Source organism: Strigops habroptila, chromosome 3, assembly GCF_004027225.2.
Source record: "Strigops habroptila isolate Jane chromosome 3, bStrHab1.2.pri, whole genome shotgun sequence".
Lineage (NCBI taxonomy): Eukaryota > Metazoa > Chordata > Aves > Psittaciformes > Psittacidae > Strigops > Strigops habroptila.
Window position 1 is genome coordinate 28937574 of NC_044279.2, and position 14393 is coordinate 28951966.

The 14393-nt window shown below is 34.6% G+C and overlaps 1 protein-coding gene across 4 annotated transcripts in view; it reads left to right on the forward strand.

The window, feature by feature from the left end:
- The window catches only part of IMMP2L (inner mitochondrial membrane peptidase subunit 2), a 483360-nt gene that overhangs the window by 15092 nt on the left and 453875 nt on the right, over positions 1–14393 (forward strand). For all 4 annotated transcript variants that reach the window (XM_030478379.1, XM_030478382.1, XM_030478381.1 and 1 more), the window contains one exon: positions 226–329. In XM_030478379.1, coding sequence (XP_030334239.1) covers positions 226–329 — 104 coding nt within the window. The remainder of the gene's footprint in view (positions 1–225; positions 330–14393) is intronic.

Below are 14393 nucleotides of genomic sequence, written 5' to 3' on the forward strand. Positions count from 1 at the left end.
AATTTGCATGCAGTAGTGCGCTGAAAGATGTGAACTACAGTTTGTAATAAATCAATGACATTTAACATGGCATTTAATAAAGAAATATATTTCCTAGAATACATGGTCCTTTTATAGTAAGTGGGTAGGTTTTTACTGATTTAATGGATTTCACCTGTTGATGGAATGAGAGGTGGAAGACTCATAGAGAAAATGTAGATCTAAAGTGTTTTTTTTCCTCCTCAGCCTTCTTTGAATCCTGGGGGAAGACAAGCATCTGATGTAGTGCTCTTAAACCACTGGAGCATTCGAAATTATGATGTACAGCGTGGGGACATTGTGTCATTGGTGTAAGTGATTTTGCATACATTTCCATACATGCTTCTATAGATGTTGAGCTATCCATATTTAATATTTAATTTAGAATACTGTATGTATACATATGAGCAAGGAACATGAAATTTTAATAATGCATTATTGTTATTCCTACAATCAGTTTTCAAAACTCAGATGTTCCAAGAATGCATTACCACGTTTTCACTGGAAAGGAATGTAGTGTAAGATATTATGTGATACAGTATATATGTGTATCAAAACTGCTAAGAAAAAAGAGCTGTGGTAAAAAAGAGAAAATAGATAAAACGTGGCTTAATGGAGTATACTTTTAAAGTTGCTTGGCTATGCCCTCATTTGTGAGAAAAATAGTGTTTCTTTAGTAGTTAATACGATTTTTTTGATGGAGAAATCTGGCTACTGCACAGAATTTTAACTAAGATCACAAGAACTCAACTATCTCTATGAAGGACAAATGTAGCAAAAAAAAAAAAAAAAAAAAGTTTTACAATTATAATGGGGAGGTCTGTGTATCAAGCCAAAAGGTGGCAGTGTTTCGCTGTTGAAAGTATGCGACACTAGCAGGACAGAAACTCCATTTCAGCCTTCATGTAATATAGAAATGGAATGTCAAAGTGTGCATAACTGACACAATGATATAATACATACTCATACTACAGGGTTGGATAGTTTAAGCTTAAGGTTTTAGTGTTGTAAGTGAAATGCACAATATGTAGTTTATGACAGAACTGTCTTTGGAAGCTGTGTTATCTGGCTTCCTTTTTGTCATACATCACCTCTAATTGTCCCATTTTTGTTGCCTACTTCTTCACTGTAGTGGTAATTCGTATGATAGTTTTCACTACTAGCTCTTAAAGCAAACCTTCCCATGTAGTCTTCTTTCGTTAGAAACTTAAAATATACTTTATGGTCGGTCTTACTCTTTGGCATGTAAGATTTTCTGTAAATGGTCTAGTGACAAATGTAAATTTATTCATATTTGAACATCTAATATTGCAAAAGGACTCCAGTTGCAGGTCACTGAATGACTGCTTGTAAAATTTGATTCAATCTGTGAATGTATCCCTCTACCCAGGTCATGCTCTGTGATTGTTTAAAACAGTGAACGTAACTGGTTAGTAATCAATAGACTGAACAGAAGATGAGCATGTTGTCTGATCAGAAAACAGAATTAATAGTTTCAGTATACTTCTTGAAGGTTTGTGGTACCATCTGAGCCATCTGGATTGATTGCTTTCACTTAGCTGTATGTTTGGCATGATAACTAATATTTTAGATTCTGTGGTTTCTTTGTATGCTATGAAAATTTTGCCTGTTAGGGTGGAGCTTAGGCACACCCACATGGAAGAAGTCCAGGTTTTTATTAATCTTTAGGAAAGTACACTGAATAATCAGACTAGAGAATTCAAAAAACACTTTAAGAACAATACAAAGGAAGTTAAACAATGTAAAAATTATCTATTTAATAGTTGTGACATGAAAATATTGAAAGATATTTTATATATCAGTAACAACTTTTAAGTTGTTAGTATTTCATGATACAGGTTTGTTAGAAGCTTTTGTTAAAAGTTTTTGATTTTGGTGTAAGGACTTGCAGGTTATAGTATCTGGATGTGATTTTGTACCCATGTGTGTTGTTTTAGACAACTTTTGGCACAAGAGGCTTTTATTGTGTAAACAGGTTATTTTTATCCTTTTCATTTTGATTGTTTACCTATGATTTCTATAATTCACTAATGAATAGATATCCTATATATATGCATGAATTTTATCCAGTGGTTCTCCGAGGATTTGGCTGATTTAGGCAAGGCGTGAACAGGGAGGGCCAGTCTCCTATCAGCTGCTGCTTTTTCTGTTCCTGTCAAATTCAGATGAAAAAGTGTTGGTGTGACTGAGATAGGCAGATGGATATGTAAACCTTCTTTTATATCCTACTTGGCTGCTTAACATTTATCTACTGTCTCATCTTTGCCAAGTCATAGTAGAAAATAGCTATGAGGTTGTTGGAGGGTGATCTTCTGCAGAATAAGAGCTGAGGTCAAATGTTCCTTCATGGCAGCTTGACCATGGCCATCTTAGCTTTCTTCATACTGTGTCATTCTGAATGGGTGTTATTTCTATCAGTACTCTTAAAAGGGATTGTTGAGATCCCAGCTGGCAAAATCCAGTGTAAGTAGGTGGCCAGCAACCAAATTTTGGAGCGAAGACATGAGTTAGTCTTAGTAGCCCTGGATGTCCCAAGAGAGGATTAGTCAGCCTGTGATTATGCTTGTAATACTGCTTGCAATACTGCTTGCAGATCCACAAGTTTTTCCCCTGTCATCCAATCTAGTTCTTGATGAACAGATATGTTTTTGTTATTTGCTGACTTCAATTACAAATGAGCGTCCTGTCCCCAAACAGTTGCTGGAGCTTGCGCATGGTAAAGGTATTGAATGAAGACTGCATGTTTGTGGAGACATGTATCATGTGTCTCTGTCATCCCTGTCTCTGCATCTGGTGTAGATATAACTACGCATCACAACCACATCTGTGAAATTAGCTGTTGTAATGCTAATTACACATGTGCATATACCTGGTTTTGACATAACGTCTAGAATGGTGTTAGTCCTCAAAAGCGTAAAATTAGAGTCAGATAAAACCAAAGGAGAGAATAAGTTGGTAGCAAAGAATGATTTGTTTATGCGCAGTTTAGTGTTTTACAAATAGTTTAATCTTACCTCAGCTTTCTAGAACATGTATTAAGTTAACATTTTTTGTTTTAGCTTGAGCTCATCCTTATTGGTTACCAGCATTAAGAGAGTTCAATGTTACATGTTAGAACTTTTGAACTCACAATTTTAAGTTGATTCAGAATGAGGAAATTAGTATCCTTAATTCAGTCACTTGCTTGAGTGCTTAATGTAGATAACTGCTATATTACTGGGATTTAATAAATTAAGAATCAAAACAGGAAGTTTTTTTCAGTAAATTCAATAATTTCCATTACTACATGTTATAAAATACTACCTCTGAGTCTCTTAAACAGATGCAAAAAAAAAGTGTGGTTTTTTTGGTTTTTTTTTTTTTTTTTTTTTTTTGTTGTTGGGGATTTTTTATTTCATTTTCGAAGTGCATTTCTTTGTCTTCAAAGAGAGAACATAAGTCATCACACATGAGGTCATCTTCAAAAGATAAATGAATGCATATTTTTGCCAGGCTGACCTTGATTTTCAACAAATTTTGTGGTGAAAGAGGCATTTTGTTTTGTAAGAGCTCTGCTGAGGTAGATACCAACAGTTGTGTAGAACTTTATCAGATATTGCAGAATGAGTTATGAGTAGGCTTCTCCCAGCTGGTTTTACTCTGTAAAGCTTGAGTGCCAACAGCATTGTAGCTGTAGGAGTATGCATCTCAGTGTGGGCTGTACAGCTCATGCAGGTCCTTGGGAATATATACTGCAAGTGCACTTCCTGGTACTAATGCAGATAGTGCTCTTCCACTGTGTATTAATGGACATCTTTGCCAATTTATCTGTATGTAATTTGGTTTTTACTGTGTACAAATGCAAGCATTGTTATAAAAAGATATAGCCAAAGAGTGATTTATAGCTCTAGAATTTATTTTGCTTGTCTCTACTGAAAACCTTGTCTTCGGACTGTAAAATCGTGCTCTCTTTTTATTCCAAAATTCCTGTCTTAATGTAGAAGGCTGTTACACCATGTAGAAGATTGCAAAATCAGCGTGTGTATATAGAGTGGGTATTTTATCGATATGACAAAATTTAAGTAAGCTTTTGAAATGAAGACACAATAGTATTAATTCAGGCATTTAAAATGTTTGTTTTGTTTTGTTGGTTTTTTTTTTTATAAGTCTGGACATTGGCTTGTTTTAGGTTACAGGTTTCTAACAATGGAGTTAACAATGACTGCAGTATAAATTGTATTGTTAGGTTTTTGAGTGATGAAATGGTCAAGACTGTAAATATTCACAGATACTAATTTTAGTCTTTAGAGGTTGTGTTACTTCTGTAATAGAGAGAACATCTTCTCCAAGGTGTGACTGAGAGTGGGAACCTACTTGCTGGGTAGGTTGCTAGGTGTCCTTCCATTTCTGATTTTGAATATGTGCTTATGTGTTAAATAAAAATAGCTATGCTAATTTAATCCAGAAAAAGACTGAGAACCAATGTTGTTTGTTCTGTGCATTTGGAATGGCAACATGCTTCCAAAGTTTTGAACTATAATAGCTAAATGAAAATGGGCAGTATATTTAAAAACATGTTTTTAAAGGTCAGCTGCAATAATAAGGAAGTAAATGTTTTCTATTTTGTCAGCTTCTTGTGAGTCCTTAAATAAAAACCTAATAGCTTTAAGTACAAGAACAAATTTTACATTGAAAGTTCCTTGACCTTTTCTTCTTTCTTTAAAAAAAAAAAAAAAAAAAAAAAAAAAGCGTACTTCCTAGTGGCTTCTGTCACTGCTTCCTCTGACTGTAAGATTATGTTCAGGCCTTCTGGCAAACTCCCTTACATGTGGTAACTGCTACAGATTTTCATGTAAGGTTATGTGTGTTTGAGTCTGAAAAATCCAGTGGAAATCAGCGTTCCAGAGGAAGAATCAAAGTACTGTGTGTAAGGTTGCCTCTATGGCTGTGTCCTCCACTGATATCTGTTCAGAAATGAGAACTGGAAAAGTTAGTTGCTGTGATAATTTTATATGATGGTTCAAGAAGTTTAAGCCAAATCACACAAATCTGAATAATCCAAATTTTAAAGGAATATGGTCTTGTTCAGTTTATGAAAACATAAAAGTTCTCAAATGGTGCAAAGTAAATGCATACTATTCATAAAAACATTAATTGGAATTTCATTAGTAAGACTAGCCTAGTAAAATAAAAATCACTAAGAAGGTCCTTATTGAAGGAACTGCCTTGAATTTGAATCAGTAGTTGTGATTATGAAAAGACTTTCTACTAAATTCTCATGGATGTAACATTAAGTGATACTTAATGGTTCTTTTTTGAGTAAGCTTCATTCTGACTAAAATACTGAACAACCTTTTACGAATACCTCTGCTTGACTTTCTTAAGCCTTCCAATTTCTATTCTATTTTTGTTTGTACTTAGGTACCAAGTCATCTGTCTTCTGGCAGGTAGGATGCTGCAAAGGAGGTTGTGCTGACACAGAGGCTAAATAATCACTTTACTTTCTGTGCCTCAGTGACCTCAGAAAATCTTTTATTATTCTCTTCTTTGAGCTGTGAAAAAACCCTCTCATACTTTCTCCTGATAAAAATCTAATATGTAGTTCTACTTTTATTATCTGTGTTACAATCTATACTTGGAGTAGATATCATACTCTATATGAGCGTGTTAATTCTGTTGGTCTTCTATTTATAAAGTAAGTAAAATCCATTTTCTAAAGAAAGATTTCAGATACTCTACATGATCCCTAGTTTTATTATGAAGTATTCAGTATTGGTTTAAGTAGGCAGTTACTGTAATACTGTAGAAACTGAGCAGTTGTGGAGGAAAGAAGTTATTGTATTTAAAGTTATGGTTATTTAATTCAAAGTCTGTGGATATAAGTAGAATGTTTACAAGATTTGATTGCAAGAATCATTGCTAGAGAAAGTCTCATAGCATCTTTAGTCCAAAAAGTAACATACATGGATGTTAGGGTTTACAGATTCTTTAGAGGTCAAATTGCAATTGGGAGAATTAAAAATAAAATATGTTTTCTTTTTTAAAAAGGTAGCCATGTGGAAGTCATATGGTATGGGCCATTTGCGAAAGAGGTATTAATTGGGAAGGCCACTGTATTTTTGTAAGTGGTGCCAATGAGAACTTGATATTCTGGTTGATTTTGACTTTATTGGCCTTGCTATTGAATTAAGTACCTTGCTGTTGAATTAAGAAACGAATTGTTGCTTGCGGAATATTTATTAGAGTATCTATTAGATTACTACACTGCAAGTTTACTAAAACCTATTTCATTGATTACGGAGTTGAGCTGATCGGACAGAAGTGAACATTAAGCTTATATACATTATGCTAGCATAAACCAGAATGTGGGCATTTGGTAATTAAAAAAGAAGAATTTGTCATTCTATCACAGCAATGTATATAAAATAAAATTACTAAATCTACATCAGGTACTTGACAGGATTTAAGTGGATCTGGAACCTTGCTATAAGATCAGTAATTCTGACTCTAAAAGCAGATGTTGAGATTTGATAACAGGAGACCATTATCTGAATAGTTTTTTGTTTTGGTTTTTTTTTTTTTTTTAATTCTATTTAGCATCCCATGAATAAATTTATGAACATCAGTGCGGTTGTTAAATTCTGTTTAAAATGGGAATTCCTATTAGGAAATAGTTTAATCCTAATGACTGTTAATAAGATAATTCCATCAGTTCTTATCTGAGGTATTGCTCTTATAGTGGCTGAAGGGTACAACTTGGAAAAACTATGAATCACTATCACCGTGTCTTTTGCTGTCAGTTTTGTTTGTTTTGGGTTTTGTGGTTTGTTGTTGGTTTTTTTTTTTCTGCATATAGTCTTTGCTTTTCACTTAAAATGCAGCATGATTTAGTTTTAGGTAGTCCTGCAAGGAGCAGGGAGTTGGACTCGATGATCCTTATGGGTCCCTTCCAACTTGAGGTATTCTATGATTGAGGGACTTGACAAAAATAATTAAAATCGGGTGCACAGTCTGTGATTTTTCATTTAATTTACTGCTGAGATAAGTAGCATAAGATTTCACTAAGATATATTCTAGTGAAAGTGGAGGGAAATTACCATTTTGCCAGCCTCTGTACCAGTTAAGTAGCATCAAGATTAAAGCTGTTCCATACAAGATCATCTACAGATCTGTACTCTTTGTTCCAACTATTTTATTTCTTGGCCCATCTGTATTTACATTGGAATAACTGTGAGTTATGGTTATGTTGCAACTCAGCCAGATTAGGATGTGAATAAAGTTTCATCCAAATATATATGCGTGATTCTTTGGAAAGCAAGGAAGATGGGAATAAAACTAGTTCTGTTGTGATCTTAAAATCGTAAGATGATCGGATATGGTGTTAGCAGCTAATTTATACATAAGGAGGACCTCTGTTCTCCCGAAAGAGGACTGTTAACAGTAATTTTCAATCTCAAAACAAAATTAATTTATTAATCTGATTCAATTATTTTAACGTCACCTTTTAGGCATATGAAGAAGAGAAGGGGAAAAAAAACTTCTAACAAACCTTGTTCTAACAAATGAAATAACTTCTAGCTGCTTCTAAAATAAGAGGGGAAAAAGGAGAAAAGGGAAAGCATAGAATAAGTTTTTATACTGTTCTGATGATGGACAGTCACAGTATGTTGGGATCCTGGGCGTAAGTGGACAGCTGCTTGAAATGTCGCGGAAATTACAGCCATGATTTTGTTGGCTGGGAGGCTGTCTCTGGTTCTGTAACTCTCTGCCTTACAGTGTCATGGTTGACTGCTGTGCGAAGGTCATGTTGAGCAAAAGGAGCTTGAAACCTGCCTTGGTTTAGAAAAATGTCATATTTACCTTCTGAAATATTTGTAATTTAGATGCTAGGAACCTGTTTTGCTTTCAGCAGGATCTGGTGATGTAAATGCTTGCTGCGATGTATATGCGGAAAGGTAACAGTATATTTTTCCTAATTTTCTTTTTTTTTTTTCTTTAACCTTAAGAAAAGTTGACAACTCTGATAGGGAAATACTTGATATATTTTGTCTCAGTAAATTTCCAACTGCTGAGAAGTAATTACGGGTTATTTACGACTGGCATTGCTTGTAGCTACCTAGAGCTAGGAAAGGTTTTACAAATCAGTGAAATAGGCTATACAAAGTCATGGGTATTCATATGGTTATCCTTGCGCAAAAATATCAAGTGTACTTTTTATTATGACAAGTATAGATGCACCATCATTTTTGAATGTGTACTCAATCTGCTGAACAGATAGCTTGAAGGTTTAGAGAATTGTTAAACAGGAAGTAAATGGATAGTTTGTTGAAAGTAAAGTAATCTCTTCTTTTGAAGGTAAAGGACTTGAGGAAGCTGATACACCAACTATGATTCCTAAAGAAGATAACATATCATACTTAAACCTAGGTTCCACTGAACTGGTAACATGCTGAGTGCTGAATTGATGAAATAGTAGATTCAGTTTAAGATAAGCTTCTCACAAGATTGAGATCTTACGTTTCATATTGCTTTACTTGAGTTGTGAATGGTACGCATTTTGGGTCTAAAGATGCTGTATCTACTTCTATTATGAAGAAGTTGTTCTATGCTTAAAAAGGGAGTAATGAAAAATCTTTTCTGGAGATAAATTCACCTTCTCCATATGAAACCATTCTTTCTCAAAGATAACCAGTTCCTTAACATCAAGGCTTGCATATTCCAATGCTAAGTTCTGTTACCTGCAGTAGTATGAAAGCGTTAACAAAGAAATATATGTAGAATGTTGTAATATGATTCAGGAATGGTTGAAGCCTAGAATGCAGGAATTTTTAAGTGATGAAGCTTGGTAATTTTATTAATTTTTTTTTTTTTTTTTTTTTTTAATCCTTGACATAAGCTATTAAACAAATGAAACTGGTTCTGTAGCTTTTGAGTATGCAAAAAGACACCTAAATACATTTTGGCCTTTAGTGCAGTGAGGCGGCTTTTATTTTGTGTACAATCTGGGAAGTACTGAAGGGATGTTTTATTAGACGGGATATTTCATACTGTATGTTCGCAGACAAATTATAGTTTAAATAGTGCCACCGCTGACTTCATATCTTCTAGTAATAACTTCCCTGAAGCCAGTATAGTCAGTTGTATTATGAACAACCATAAATATTAACTGCAGGATGTTACTTCTAGGAATCTTTCAATGAACTATATGTATGCTGACAAAGTGAATTCTGCTTACCCATCAAAAATTTTTATTTCTAATCTAATTGGTGAAGTTGGAAGAAAAACCGTGGGTCTCGACCTGTGCTGAGTATATTGTGACATGAATATTTTTGCATCTAATAAGCAGAGTCTTGGCCTTGTTTTCTGGGTTGTGGGGTTTTGTTGGTTTGTTGGTTTTTTTTTTCCTCAGTCTGTTAGCAAAGACAAAAACAAGGGAATGGCAAATTATCAGGTTTAAAATGATAATTAACCTTATCATCACTGTATTTTCTAGGGAAATTATATTAGGCTGTATTCATGAATGTAACATTAGTTTTTTATGTGCAATCAGCTACTCCTGGAAAGTGCAACTGAACAAAATTTAGCTCTAAATACATGCATGTGTATTTGTTCAGCTGAGAGGGGACCTTGCTGCTGTTGTCAACTCTCTTATCTGTTGATTAGCTACAGAAATTCTTCAATTCTGTAGTCAAATTCTTCTCAGAGGTGCACAGCAAAGGGACGAGAGACAATGGTCACAATTGCAGCAGGGGACATTCTGACCAGGTACAAGTTAAAAAAAATGCAGAATTGAAATGGCTGATTCATTAGCCACATGGATTATGAAACCTCCATCCTTAGAGGTATTTAAAACTTGACTAGCAAAAGCCTGAGCACCCTGATCTACCTTTGCAGTTGCACCAGTTTTGGCCAGCACTTGAAGTAGGTGACTCCCAGAGGTCCTTCCAACCTAAATTATCCTGTTCATCTACATCAAATGGAATTTCAGCATTGGAACTTTTAAGATATGAGACATTACAGCTGTACACTTCCAAAGTTAGAAGTCAACGTTACCATTTAGTGTCTACAATATGCATTATGATGTTTTAAATTAGTTTTATAGCATGGAAGCGGAGTTTGTAAAACCCTCTTATTCTGTAGATGTGGTGGTATTTGTATTATAGCAGCTTCTAAGAAACCCGGTCATGCACTGGAAGCCTATTGTGTTAATAGCTGAACGTACAGAGAATGGTAAGATTGCATTTGGGTTTTATAACTAAACTGTAAATTGTCTAAAGGAGAAACAACAGGTAAATTCAGGCAGATGTGTATGGTGAAACAATCAGTGAGGTGAGTGGCGATCTGCACATAGACGGCTGAACACTGGATCATGTTTGACATAGTATAGTAAAGGGGAACTGCTTTGCAGATGTATGTGGAGAGTAGTTCCCAAGTGAGAAGAGGAGCCTGGAAAAGTACACAAGTAATTGCTTGCTCACTTGTTAAATTTTCAATTAGGTCTGACCACATTCATTCATAAAGGACAGGGTCAACATTTTGACGATAAATCAGATAAATGCATCAGGAATAAAATATAAAGGACACCTAAAAATGAAGACAAAAAAAAAAAAAAAAAGGATAGAAAACTGAAAGCATAGAGAAGGGTTACCTGTAAATTTTAGTGTCATGGCTGAAATGTAAAGACTTGATGTAGGAAGAATCTATAAGCATCTTTTTCATTTATTTCATAAATAGAACTTAAATTGATTTGAACTTGACCTGTGTCCTCCACCAATATGGAGCAGAATGATCTAGCCACTCAGCTCAGATTTTCTCTCATAGTGTAGTTATTTTCATTTACGGCTGCCTTTATGAAATGTAAAAAACGTAGTATATAAACAGAAATTTGGAATAGGGAAAAGGTAGAAGTAAAAAATTAAATTATAGTTCACTTAAAACCATCATCCATAGCGTAATGCCATTTAGGCTTTTGATAATTGATAGTGTATATCTTAAGACAAAAAAGGGATAGTTAGCATATTTTTTGTGTTATGTGTTGTTATATGTTTGCTTTAAGGGTGAAATTAGTGGCACTGTCAGAACAATAACTTTGATGTTTCAAGAACTAGGGCAACTGTAATGAGAGAAGTGTGGTCTTGCCATATAAAGGGAAGTATATTGTCAGTAAGCAAAAGATAATAGCATCTTGTACACCCAGAAGGCCTGCTATGATGTTTGTGTCTGCATAAGATCCCCTTTGCCCTCAGAACAGTCTATTTTTAAACTGGTGCTGAGTTTGACCTTAGTAAAGAGATACTGTTGGAAGATTTTTAAGCACCTGATCATGCACAGTATGTTCCTCACAAATCTGTTGGACAGTGACAGTATGTTTTCTTTCTACAGCAAATTTGTATTAGTTTGCACTTTCCTTGAGTTCAGAGGCTTTCCTGTTTAACATTAAAGGGTAAAACTTGATTAGAAATTATATTCTGTGTACTTAATTGAAAATGGCTTAGCTGAATCCATGACACAGAATTAGAGACTTAGCTTCATTGTCCTAAACAGCTTATGATGAGATGGTTTCAGATTTCTGATTAAAATAGGAATAGCTTCCGTAGAACATGAAATGCTGATTTTTGTTAACTACATTTTCTGCACTGTGAGCTGTGTGATTTCTTTGTAAAACTTGTGAAGAATAGAGATTGTTCTAGGTCAATATAACTGCTACTTCGTGGGAGCAGCAGGTACACCTTTGAGAACTGAAGAAGGCTGTTGGTATAGTTGACATATATTTATTGTAACATATTTAAAATACCTTGCAAAACCAGGAAATTGTAAGAACAATAACCTTTCAGGGGCCTCTTGTGACCTGCGACTATGATATTTGACCTTTATGTTATCCCAAAATATCCAGACTGTAATATTGAATGTTAGGTTTCTTAAATAAGTTGCCTTAAAACTTGCCATCCTTACTACATGAAAACTTATGGTTTCCTGTGGTCAGAAAGTGCAGTAGGACTGCAGTACTACCACTTAATTGAGAGAAGGAACACCTCATTCCATATGTTTCAAAACTGACAGTGATGGAAAGGTGCGATGTTAGGATGTCTTCACTGGAATAATTTAATGATGTTGTAAAAATATTAGGCTAATATTAAGTTAAACCTGATTTAGCAAAACAAAGGACCTCTGAATGTCTGAACCCAAATGTAGGGGATAAGACATGCGTCTTAATATCTGAAGCTTTGTCCGTATGCTTCTTAGTTTAATAAGGTAAAAAGCTGAGCATGTTCATGTAGAATATTTCCTTCTCTTTCCTTTTTGTCTATCCTTTTTGAGACGTTATCTCAGTGGTTACCTTTGAGAGAGTTTTGAGTAATTGGCCTTACAATTTTATTCTTCTGGTCAGTTCTCATTCGTAATCCTGTGGCCATTCCTGATGTTGAAGAGATTACAGAGTATGTGCATACATAAAGTGGGCTGAGGTTTATCTGAGTCTTTACAAAGTGTAATAGTTTATTCTGTTTTGTGTTACCTTAAAACTGGAGGACTGGGGTCTGCATCTTAGACCTGTGTCTCTCCATTTTTCCAAAATCCGGTACCATTTTTCCAGCTGTCTAATTCTAAATAGTTTCTACTTTTCTCCTTTATAACACTTAAAAGGTTGGGGTTTTTTTTTGTGTGTGTTTTTTTTAACGTATGTTTTAATCAGCTTATACCTGTGGTTAGTGAACAGGTATAACATCTCTCTCTAGTCCATATGTGAATGAAATGACACATTTGAAAATACTTGAAGCTTGCAAAGACTGTTATGTTTAGGATTTCAGTGGTATAACTATATGCAAGGCAACTCAGCAGGGTTTTTTAGTTCACAAGATTTGCTAATGCAGCAGCAGTTAGTTGCCAAGGGAAATTTAAATTTGAAGGGACTCTTCATGTCCTGGTTTACAAAAGCCCTCTTGGGCTATTCTAGAAATTTCTGCTAGCATCTACATTTAGCTCTACTGTGTGGCTCTTCTTCCAAGTTCTGTGTACAGCTGTATACTGTTTGCTAAAGCTCATGAGGTATTACCTCTCAGCAGCAAGTACATTGTCTGGATGGTAGCAGCAGGACTAGCAAACATGTGTCAGCCCCTGGTATTCAGACAACATGTACAGAACATTTGGTCTTATTAGCACAAAGCATTACTTTAGGCTAGAAATATTATTTTTCTCTTTGTCTCATACTTGTAGTTGACATAGTGAACAAATAAAACATGTCAGTACTGCCTTTGTGAAGAGCTGCATCTACATGAAGAGAAAAGTTGTACAATTTTTAATGTTATCTAATGGAGAACCTTTTTTTTAAAAAAAAAAAAAAAAACAAAACCCCACACTTTTAACACAACAGGTTTGTGATTCCTGTATTCATATATTCCTGACAGGTCTCCCATGTGTTTTCTAAGAACAAACTGATTTTGGAAATTGCTATGGAAGTTTTATCCAAGTACAAAAGGTGAACAAATGTAGACTAGCATGAATAGCTGATATTCAAAATGATCTCTAATTTACGAAGAATATTAGCCACACTAGGAATTCATGAACTGTAATAGCAAAATTATTAATAGATGTAAATTGGTGAGATTATAATAATAATTAAAAAGTATGTATGGTATACATGCTGGCAAATAAGAGGTTTGCATAATAGTTTAATAATGCGTATTATGTGTATGTAATATTTGTAGACTAATTTCAGATTACATAATCAATTTGGGAAATACTAATTATGGGCACATAGAGTCCCATTTTGAAACAGTGGCATGCAGTAGCAGAATGACTGCAGCATATCGCTCACACCCAAGTTCTAAAATGTGTGTGCTCTTGATGAAAGTCAGTAATTTTCTCCTTTCCCTGCATGACTTGGAACAAACCCAATAGTTGGTGCTGCTGAGAACCCAGAATGTGGAATCCCTGTTGTTGTAATTCCTTAGAGAGTATGAGGTTCATATTGCCTGTGAGAAGAGAGACTGTAATCCCCGTCTTGCTCTTCCAGCCTACAGCCCAGAAGATTACTTTCTACTTTTTCTCCTTAGGGTCCAAATCCAATATCTATTTTAAAGCAGTTCAGAAAATCAGAAGACTTAAAAAATAGCAAAAGGGAAAATGTAAAATGTATTTATTTTACAGTTTATTAAAAATTAAAAGATTAAAAAATGGCATTTACATTATTTTAATGTGTTGATTTATAGATGTGTTTATGGTCTACATTTTATATAAAATTTTTATATCCTCGAATGACAGTGTTGCATTTGAAAATAAAATCCCTCCTCATTAGATTGCATAGAGGGTGCATGCAGCTGCTGAAGGTCTGCTGTAGAATGGTAAGCTTCCAGTCAGATATGGGGATTATTCAGCAT